Source organism: Ornithodoros turicata, chromosome 7 (assembly GCF_037126465.1).
Source record: "Ornithodoros turicata isolate Travis chromosome 7, ASM3712646v1, whole genome shotgun sequence".
NCBI classification, from domain to species: Eukaryota; Metazoa; Arthropoda; class Arachnida; order Ixodida; family Argasidae; genus Ornithodoros; species Ornithodoros turicata.
Window position 1 is genome coordinate 53,209,975 of NC_088207.1, and position 11,061 is coordinate 53,221,035.

Consider the following 11,061-nt stretch of genomic DNA (forward strand, 5'->3'; position numbering starts at 1 on the left):
CCGGTGCCCTGGCTCACTTATGGATATTTATTGAATGAAAAGAGAAAGCAAATCAGAAGTATGAAAAGTGATTATGCGTTGCATTCCCTGTCATCTCACACCTGCCCTTTTCCGCTTCCAGCATTCAAATATCTTCCATTTCAGTTTTTTCTTTTCTTTTTTTTCTCACTTCTTAGGGCAGCGCTTATATATAATTTTGTGTGAAAGTATTTGAAAATGCAGTACTTGACTGCAGAAAAGGCGAGTAACAGACGTCCGACAAGTTTTCGGAAATGAATTCTGGATATAGATTATCCCAGTGGCTAGTCGGGACACGTGCTTGAGTTTACGTCGCAACCCCGGGTGGCATAGATGTTTGGCGACGTTGATACGAAACTCGATGTCTGCAACAGAGCCCAATCTCCCTGCGTGGAAGGCCACTATAAGGCCACCGCGCGTGTGAGGAAAAAGTATACGTAGATCGTCATCATCTCCTTCTTCATCAACATACGATCAACCAGCTTGTAACCATTTAGCTTAGCCCTGGCCAATCTCCCTTTGCGGATCACGGCCACTGAACGAGGAGGAAGATCTTCCACAGCCCTGGCCAATCTCCCTTGTGGCTAATGGCCATTCTCCATGGGAAGAAGAAGAAGAAGTTGATAATGATGAAATCGCATTGTTAGCGCGTGCAGACAGTCGTTACTTTCGAGTACCTTGACGCACCTCTTATCATTCAGGACTATGGTTAGTCTCTGTCCCTTTACCTGAGATAATACGGAAGTCCTAAGACCGCGTTCACTAACGGACTTTCTCTCTCTTCCAGTCCCGATATTCCAAAGGTAGGTTTGTACCACTCGTCTTTGCTTGTGGGTAATGCACTGAAGACACCGTGTCAACGTGTCAACTATCAATATTGTATATTTCAAAGATGTAGGTACATCCGGGAACCTGGTGAAGATTCACGTTCCAGACAAGACCTTCGAGGTAGACTTGGATTTACTGAAACGGCACAGCTGTTACTTTGCGAAATGCTTTCACAAGCTGCCTCAAGAGGCACTGAAGATCCCCGTAAGACACCCGCCATGACCTAAACTGTTCCCAATACCGAAATAAATTACATATCATGTGTCAATACTTCCTCTATTGCAGCTGGAGCTGAACGATGTGAAAGCGGAGGTGTTCGAAACCCTCCTGCTGTTCATGCAGACTGGCTATCTGGACACGGACCCCTGGAACGCATTGGAACTCTACAATGCCGCTTCTCTGCTCGGGGTTCACAAGGCCATTAAAGAGCTAAGGAGGGTAAGAAGTGTTCCACATGTTCTCTGGCATATACAAGAGGAGGCTACATAGACTACATAGATAGGTTTGGTGTGCTGACATCAAAACAAGCTGTATAGAGGAGCGCATGTCCGCTTTACCAGATCTCCCGGATGGATTCTCGTCTGGAGCGATTACTCGTGTGGTATCGTAACGTGAATAAAACGGGCGGCGGCAGAGAGCGTCAAGCGGCCCTGAGGATGGTGGCGGCTCGCTTCGACGAAGTGGTCGCCGACGAACGCTTCGTACGGCTGGGTTTCACTGAGGTCATTCCTGTGCTCTCCTGTTCCACACTTGGAACTTCGAGGCAAGTACATGATGCGATGGAATATGGAAATATGCTGGAGGCCGAATTCTGCCATGGCTGCACGCAAAAGAAAAAACGAAAAAAAAAAAACAAATCCATTACGGATTTTGTCACTCGCATGAGCGTACATTATAAGAAAAAATAAACAAATAAAATAAAAGTACGGGGTGTTTTCCGATAAATAATCGGATTAAAAGATCTACTTGTGTGAACATTACGGGGTCAACGCTATTTATCTCGGGGGATATTTTCCCATTACTTCCGAGCACTTTTCTCAAATTTAATTCGTGAGAAATTGAATTTTCAAATTTATCTCTGAAATTTGCCAAGTCAGCTCGAAGTTTTCTTGACAGAAACAAAAAACGCGCGTCGGATTTACCCCATTGCAAAGAAAAATACATTCCCTAGTACTCTGGTGATGGCTGAAAAAAACCCGTCGTTTCGAGGCACGCAAATTGTCGGCCGAGCGGATGCGGCGGAAGAAAAACTGTCACCCGCCCTTTCCTGCTTCCTTCTCGCTCTTATTTCAAAGAGCTTTGCGTTGCAACCATGCGGCCGTTATCAACAGAAGCTTGAAGAAGGAAAAGTGAAAGGGCATGTGGGCCCCCTCGCATGGTGTGAGCGCGGCCGGCAATTTGCGCACCTCGAAATTACTATTTTCGCATTTTTTCCGGCTATTGCCACTGTAATAGTAAATGTATTTTGCAATGAAATCGGGTAAATATGCGGCATGCGCTTTCTGTTCCTGTAAAAAATAAAATAAAAAATAAACACGTAAGGTTGGTTTGACAAATTTAGGAATTCTATTGGGAAAATTCAATTTCTCGCGAATTCAATTTGACAAAAGTGCTCAGAAGTCATCGTCCGAGTTAAAGAGCGGTGACCCCCATAATGTTCACACAAGTAGATTTTCTAATAACGATTTGTTATCACATTTGGTGAAACACTCAGTATTTGCCACATGACCGGCACACTAGTACTGCTCCTGGCTGCTCAACTGTACACCTGCGATGTTCAGTTCCAAGTTTTCCCGCATAACTGTTTTCGACTGGTCCTTTTATTGAGAATCATAGAGGACCAATTCCGCGTCTTGTTCGTCTTCCGTGCAGGGAACTAGCCGTGTTCCTGGCTGTGCTGAAGTGGCTGAACGCAGACTATGGACGGCGCCAACAGCACGTGGCGCAAATGTTCAAGTGCATTCGCTTCTCTCTGATGTCCCGAGAAGAAATCGTGCACTGTTTCTACCCACCAGTGCTTCCTCAGGTGACGCGGTTCCCATCAATTGCCTTCATGCTCTTCACTGCTTACGGGTACGTCTAGACGAGCACACAGTTCCCCGTAGCTTGGTAAACAAAACAGCCGCTATTCTCAGTCAATCGCGTGCTGACTGTGTGGTCTACGATGGTCGGCATGTGAATTGTCCCACAGAATCGCCGCCGATGACGATTTGTCGATTTGGCTTCTGGACGTGTCACAATCACCATACAAAAGTGTAAAATGTTTCTTTAGTTTATCGTCACACATCCATCGAACTGATATGCTATGCCCTTACATCCTGTTCCGAAGTGCGCGCGACAGCGACGCAATTAACTGTCTTCTCCCTGCGTTTAAAGAAACTGAGAGTAAACGAACATTCTGATCATGTGTTGGCGTCTCTTCAATACAAAAAACTGGCGGGATATTCCTGAGCCTTACAAAGCGTACAGGTGATGATGTGTTGTCCTCTAACAGCGTGGTGTCTTTGCGTGAAGAAGGGAGAGAACACCTCATGGCTAAGTATGCGAACCAGCCCAGGATCTACTTGCTTGCTGACAAGAAAGGTCCACCTCTGTGGGTACGTGAACACCCGACAACAGCTCTCTTCTCTTTCTCCCTCTCTTTCTCTTTGCGGACGGTCTAGAAAGTGGCTGAAATAAGGGTGAGCAGGCAAGCGAGCTGGTGAAAGTTCGACGAAGGCATACCTTGAGCTTGAGGGAACGATAACACACGAACGATAACACCTCGTCTTGTCTACTTCTTCGTGTGTTATCGTTCCCTCAAGCTCAAGGTATGCCTTCGTCGGCCTAGAAAGTGGCGTAGAATTATTTCGACGTGTAGTATATCTGTCTAAAAAAAAGGATTATCCCGAACACCTCGCTGGAGTTGAGGTGGAATCACCCAACGACTGATGGTAGTTCCTGTCATGTCAGGACCTTCCTGATCCCCCAGAGAACAGTGCGGCCTACAAGAGACACAAGGCCGCAACGGTGATCCAGTGCAGCTGGCGCAGAAAGCAAGCACGTCGGGAACTCAACCGCTTGCGCAGAGAGAAGGAGTTGGCACAGGAACACGGTAGGAAGCCTCTTGCCCTTGAAAGAAACAACCAGCTCTTTCGTAGATGACCAGATTTGAGGTTTAGCAACCGGCTGTCGTGAGTCCAAAACCGGTCAGGGAGCTAAGAACAGCTGATGCCTCGGGCCAATCACGACTGACAAGAACATCAACCTATACTGTCATACGTCTATCATGGGCAGCAGCGTTTTATGTTCCAGGTGGTACCACTGTACCCTTGAACAAGGCTGCGCCAGAAGGAGGGGAGACAAAGACTAGCGGAGGTGGTGTGCGGACGCTCTCACATCTTGCACCTGTGGTGTAGGTGATTAGACTGTAATTCATGTGCTGTCCCTCTTCCAGACGAGAGCTCGGAGGACAGCTCAGACGATTCAAACAAGACACAGCAGAGCCCTTCACGTGAACCATTCACACCATTCTTTAAAGTCGTCATCAAGGACGGTACGAAATGATATTCCTCCCACGATATATCCATGTAACAAAGGGGGCTCGGCGTACAAGCAGTATCGTTTGGTATCGTTTGGCCACTGTGTCACGTAGGAGTGGGTAGCTCTGGCACGAAATGCCCACTGCACAATCTGCGCAATGGGGTAAAGAAGCTAGGGTAAAGCATTGAAAAAAAAAAAAAACTTAATATAGGTCGGTTCTTGGGTTGAACGCCGCACCCTGCGACGCCGTTTCACAATACATTGCTCTTGTTGCAAGGAAGGATGTCCCTATTGTCAGACGCTCATCCCTGGGTTTCTCGTTCCCTAATCAGGGGTCCCTGGAGCCAAGTACGTTTCGGGGGGGGGGGGGGGCAAATAGACCAAAATAGACTCAGTTTTGTCGACCTTCTCGTCTCTGGAAATAAAAAAAAGTGGAAAGAGACCACCTTAGGAGTTACTACTAGGACTACTAGGAGCACTGCTTACTTTTGAAAGTATTTGCGAGATATTCCCAAAAGTATTCCAGAGAGAGTAACTTGAGCAGAATTGTGACTTGAGTAAAAGACTGGGTAAAAGACTTCCTATACTGATCCATTAAAAAATGTCTTTCAGAGATAACAGATAAGAAGCACGATTCCGACAAAGACGGAGGTGACCAGGGCATACCGCTCGTGCCTCCACCACCTAAGAAGGAAGACACTGGTATACGCTGTACACAGTTCCGTATGATGCCTTTTTTTTGCTGAATATTATGACGTCGTGCAGCGAAGCCACCAGAACAGCTTGCTGAAGATGGCGGCGTCCCTCCATTCGTTGAGAGTTGGGATGATCCAGCACGCAAGGCTGAAGCAACAGAGTCTCCGTCGCGAGGATCAACCCTCTTCATCAGCATCCAGGGCTCTCCTGGTGAAGTTGCTGCGGTTCAAGATGATAGCGCCGCCGGTATGCCAAAGCTGCAGACATATACCTGCTGTGCCAGAGACGTCCGCAACACACAGCCTGCGTTCAGAACACCCATGAAACAATGTTGTGTGACACAGTTTGTCGTCTGTTCCTTTCAGATCATCAAGCGTTTCCGTGTGATTTTGAGAGAGAGTTCGACTCGAGAGGCAAGTATATATGCTTCAAGAAAAGGCCAAATGCTGTTTCCATTACTGAACAAAGGTAACGATACTGCCTTTTTTCTCCCGGAGTGTAGTTTTCCTCGGCATGGACTCCTCTGCGCATCCACCAACGCGATCTGTTCGTCTGCCTTCACCCGAACGGACCAGCAGCCCAACCAGCTTCCAGACGATGCGTAGGTCTTCCTTCGTAGTTTCTAGTGTTTGCATATATACTGCGATATTAACTGGAATGATCATTTGCAGAAGGGACATCCCGTTGTCCTTGGGCGTTTGGCGACGATTTCGAAAGAGCGTGTAAGTGTAGAGATCAACTAAATGATTTCAACTGAATTGACTCCCAGTTTTCGGTGTGTCCCGGATCATGGAATCATGCGTGCAAAATACTTCTTCGCGTAGATGACGCAGATACGACCAAGACAGATATGAGATCAAGCAGACGATATGAAATGGGCCGCTGGTTAACGTTTATTCCCTCGTCAAGAGGTCTTGCCGAGCGCCCATTAGCTCACAATGCTGACCAGGAAGCACTCTAGCTGCAACTAACATCACAAGTGCGATATGACAGTATGGTACCGTAGTACAGCATGTCCCTGCATTGTTAATACATCATGGTCATGAGTACCTCACTTCGAAGCTCCAGAGAGGAAATCCCAGGTCCGGAGCTGGACGCTGTAGGCGGGTCGGTTCAGTTCCCAAGACATTGTTCCTACGTTGACATCCTGGTATAGAGGTCATGGAGAATTGATGGCAAAGACCAGGAAATTCACCATGTCTATAGGTCTTCAGACGCACTGATTGTATTTCAGCAGCTATACGTGAAAAATTCGGAATGGAATTTTCAACTTTCACTTTGCATATTCCCCATAGTTAGGTGCTGATGAACACAGTCAGTATCTGCACGTGCTCAGACTAACTGACTGAGACTCCGACTGAGACTAAAACGAAACGATTTGTTCTTTTCCGCAGCGCACGTACGCAGCTTTACGTACGACACCAAGTCGACGTTTACGAACCTGTCGACAAACCTATCTGGCTCTTTTGAAAGCCTCGATCCATTCAACAGGAGCCAGAGCGGGAGTGAGTACGTTAACACACGTTCCTGCAATCAAGCGATACGGCGACAGAGGGCTACAGTTGCGCATAAGGCCCGCTGCAATCGTTGTCACGTTAATTGTATCCCACCCATGTACCAATGTATTGGTTTGCTTCAAACAGATTTTGTAATTCCATCTAATATGGCAAAGTACCTGGAGAAGCTAGAAGCCCCGTCCCTGTTGGACCATCCCAGTGTCCTTGTTATGGGAGGGCTCAACTTGGACACCGGAATCAGTGAGATCACATCCGTTCTTGCGTGCATGCCCAAAGTGATCCAAATAATTAATGACTAGTCCGCTTCGATTTTTCTTCTTTCAGGTGGCTCCGTGATAACTTTCGATCCTTCGTTCAATACCTCTCAGCAATGTTCCACTCTCCCAAATCCTCTGCACCACCATCGAACGGTGCTGTGTGCATCCGATATCTTCGTAGTAGGCAAGTGAATAATTTTTTTATTCCCACGGAGTACTCGGTAACTCATAGCTGTAATTGCCTTGTGCGACTATGTAGCGTGTAAATCAACCGTTACACTAGATATTTTCTCAATAGGTGTCTGCAACGACCGGACAAATTAAAGTAACGGGCACGGGGTCACAGACTTCGATATCTTAAAAACGGATACTGTGTTCATTCCAGCGAAGCACTACTCATGTTGCAATTCCCATCCAAGCTTTCCAAAACAACCCTGTGTCTTGTGGCCTCTAAGGCTCGATTCCAGTGTGAGAGCTAGGTCTTGTGATTTGGCGAACCAGTCGGGACGACTAGCAGCTAGGGTACCATGATGCCATCAAGGCACATCAGGGTCGAAACCCCTTCTGTGCCCGTATAAAACATTATAGGAGATGTGATGTTTCAGGAGGTATGACGGAACCTTCTGATGGCCCGTACGTATGTAGCAGACGATGCTACAAGTTGAGCATTCCACGTATTGAGTGGAATCGTATAGCGGACCTCAAGACCGAGCGTGCCCTGCACGGCCTCATTGAATGCGACGGGAGGCTGTACGCCATGGGCGGCTTGACTGTGGAACGCAAGTACGCGGCAGTCTTCCGCAGTAGTCCTATATAGTATCGTGTTCAGTATAAACCTGAGCTAGCTATTGTGTGTCCACCAACGCGCAGGCCGTCGGCAACCATGGAATACTACGAGACGAAGCGCAATAAATGGACCAAGATGAAGAGCGCCTTGCCACAAGCGACTATGGCTATGGGAGTGACCATGTTCCGCTCCGTCATCTGGCTAGCAGGTGGCATTGTGGGTTCAGGCGAAGACGACCTCGCTTGCACGGCTCAGGTGCACTGCTACGATCCGAGGGCCAAAGCGTACGTCCCTAAAAGCTTCCATTCCTGGAACAGGTGCTTCTTTGTTGAGTAAAGTGGCATCTAGATGCTTCTACAAGAGTTGCGGCCAACGGAGAAGGATGTGTTCCTGACATTTTGAAGTCACCAAAGTGTAGGCAACTTGAAGAGAGTTCATATGTGGAAGGCGATAACGCAACTGAACACTTATAAATCGAGTCGCATTAACGCAGCATCTGAACGGGAGAGAGAGATATAAAATTACGTTTTTGCTTGCCATCAGAATGAACTGCAAAGGTTGTCTTGTGGGACTCGGAGTCCTTGCTTCGTATACTTGCAGATGGACTTCGCAGGCCAGTCCGTTGCCCTCATCCCGGAGCTATTTAAGCCTGGCGACATTCAGAGATACTGTTGTGGCAATTGGAGGGTCAACGTCACTCGACCAGCTGCAAACTGGAAGCCTTTCAGACGTATGCGCTCTCTCTGAAGATAACACCCAATGGGATGCCTTGCCATCTCTCCTCAAGCCCTGCCATGGTTCCGCCGTTTGTGTATTCGGTAAAGCTTCCCCTGGGTTCTTAACAGGTTCGATAGTAGCATGTTGAAAAGCAAGAAGGTCCATGCTTTTAGCACAGATTAACAGTGCCTTGAAGAATATGAATACAAGTCGAATAGATAGCGTGCTAAAGAACACCATAAGATTAACATAGAACACAGTAATAGCACGCAAGGACTCTAACTCATTGTCAGTTTACCTTACTACGGGAATATAAACCGTATCTAAAAGGAGATGAGATATATACCTTCTAGATCACCAGCAACTCCAGAGTGATGTTCCGTAAAGAATAATGGTTACATACCGCAACTTGGGACAGCCAAAAAGTGCCCAGGAATAATAGTCCCTGTTATCATTTCTGACCGTTACTCCGTGGTTACTGTCTGACGTTGTGTTGTCGTTGGCAGGTGAAAGCATGTACGTGTTCGGTGGAATCAGCAACGGGACGGTGCTCGCCGAAGTGCAAGTTCTACAGAAGGATCAGTGGTCCTGCTGTGCTCTCTTGCCCATGGCCGTTCTAGGTGCAAGCGCAGCGGGTCTGCCACCCATGAAACGCGCTGCTTCTACGGAGACCCTTGACGGCAAGACGCGCAAGGATGAAGACCTCATTATGTGGAGCTGGCATAACCTGTGACCATTTATATATACGTAATACAATAAACGATTCTTAATATGGACAGATGTCCTCTGATATTCCGACTATGTTCTCTCAACAGAAATGAACACGAGGCGTTGACATCTTGAAAGTGATTTCCTGCTTCAATGATGCGCGCTGTTCAGTTGTTCCTTCAGGAGGCGCAAGTCTTCAGCATTCAATATTCTGTACACACGAGGTACTCGATAATACCAGTTCGGCGAGGCCGCCAGCGATTTGGTGACAGGATACGGGTTGATACAGGAAGGGATGTTAAATACGGTGTGCTGGGCTCGGACCCACCATGTTTGTCCCGCGTCGTGAAAGAACGAATCATCAGTCGTATGAGCGACTAGGTACTGCTGAAGAAGCACCTGACAAGTACCAGCGGGTGCTTGTGGATAAGTTCGCTTCCACCAGGGGGTGGATCCAGACAATCAGTTTATGGGAGGAGGGGGGGAGGACCTTTGTCGGAGCGCGTAGTGGGGGAGGGGAGAGAGGGAAATCCAATGTATAAGTAGAAGGCAACATTTCCTTGAGCTTGAGGAAGGACGAGTACGGAACAGCAACAAGACAGGACGAGTTGCCTTCGACATCTGCACACCAGCTCGCTTGCCTCCTTGTGTTATGTTCAACCAATGTATAAACTGAAGTTTTTTTGTTTTTTTTTTGGGGGGGGGGGGCAATCGCCTCCCTTGGATCCGCCACTGGCATCCACATTGGTGGGGCTTTCTCGTGAAGCTACCAGACGCGTTTAGTACAGACTTCTCTTGTTTGGTTTACTTGGTACCCTCGCCGTTCAGACTGTTTACTCCGGTTACTAATTTCCAATATGTATTGCAACTATTGTGTCATAAAACCGAGGTTTCCCGGAACAAGATCACTGTTGCCACGATGAGGACCAAAACAAGGAATGCGGTGGCGTACTGCAAAACCCGCCTCTCTTGTGCGTTCATGTGCACACCGCTGCTTCGCACAGGACCACCTGAAGGAAGGAAGAAAATGTGTCTTACGGACTCATTCCTCCAAAACAATATGGCACATGTTAGAGAAAGCAATGCCGGAAGTTCGTGATTAACTCCAGTCCAGGGCTAATACTTTCTGAACGAAGAGCCACGGGCCATTGAAACTCCAGAGGTACGAAGAGCAAGTGGTTTCGAATTAATGCATTGAAGACTAATTGTAGTGATCGCCTGAAGGCAGTCAACTATACGGCACACACTCTAAAGCGCCGCTACCTGAAGCAAGGACCGCAGCGTCCGTCTGCACTAAGCCTTACCTTTACTGGATGAAGCAGTCCTTTCATTACTCAGTGTAGAATATGATACAGCAGGATTTGATGTCACACTTTGGAGATCACCATCTTCAGGTAATACTTGCACGACTTCTGACATGAAAGCCGAACTTGACGGCGGCTCCCCTCTTACACTCCATGCCTTCACAGGATCTTCCGATGTCCTTCGGACTATGTTCCCCTCTGCATCCCCCTCAGTACGGCTGTAAGAGGGGGCACCGCCATGCCATCGTCCTGAAGATGGTCCTGGACATTCCGACGAGCCTACATTCCTGTGGTCACTGCCGGATACTAGTGCAACTGAAGGACCTTTGCCTTTCAACCTAGGGGACTCGTGTAGAATCTCTCCTATGGTTGTATCCTTGCTTGCTGGGGTTATTGCCGACCGTAGTGTGTTTTTCATGGCCGATTTCTTCGGCAGTGCCAAGTAGGCTGAATGGCGTCTGTTGTCCGCTTCCCCCACCTATGGGTTATCATCAGCAGGATGTACACATTGTGTTCGCTGCCGGCTATTATGCCATGGTGATTGCGATTGCGATTGTGATGCACTTTGTTATAGATATGCACGGTAGGACAGTACAGCGTTACAGACGCGAAATGCCGCAGAGATCACGTGCCAGATTTTGGCACATAATGAACTGGACTCCTCGAACAAGAGTGTCACACTACACATCGAGATTTGTACCTTTATA

General features: G+C 47.8%; 1 protein-coding gene and 1 long non-coding RNA gene across 2 annotated transcripts; one reads left to right on the plus strand and one right to left on the minus strand.

The window, feature by feature from the left end:
• Positions 1 to 656: 656 nt before the first annotated feature.
• On the plus strand, positions 657 to 9,118 carry LOC135401542 (uncharacterized). Its single transcript, XM_064634007.1, has 22 exons — positions 657 to 726; positions 806 to 821; positions 911 to 1,050; positions 1,132 to 1,284; positions 1,407 to 1,609; positions 2,719 to 2,919; positions 3,341 to 3,443; positions 3,799 to 3,940; positions 4,141 to 4,203; positions 4,283 to 4,381; positions 4,981 to 5,070; positions 5,134 to 5,310; positions 5,430 to 5,477; positions 5,567 to 5,665; positions 5,736 to 5,786; positions 6,459 to 6,569; positions 6,708 to 6,821; positions 6,906 to 7,022; positions 7,444 to 7,621; positions 7,709 to 7,909; positions 8,226 to 8,443; positions 8,849 to 9,118. Exons 1-22 carry the CDS (start codon positions 724 to 726, stop codon positions 9,073 to 9,075), a joined length of 2,754 nt encoding a protein of 917 aa, XP_064490077.1. The 5' UTR covers positions 657 to 723; the 3' UTR covers positions 9,076 to 9,118.
• A 774-nt stretch (positions 9,119 to 9,892) lies between these two features.
• On the minus strand, positions 9,893 to 11,061 carry LOC135401543 (uncharacterized). Its single transcript, XR_010424840.1, has 2 exons — positions 10,355 to 11,061; positions 9,893 to 10,060 (listed from the first exon to the last, which is right to left on the minus strand). It is a non-coding gene; the product is annotated as an uncharacterized LOC135401543 (long non-coding RNA).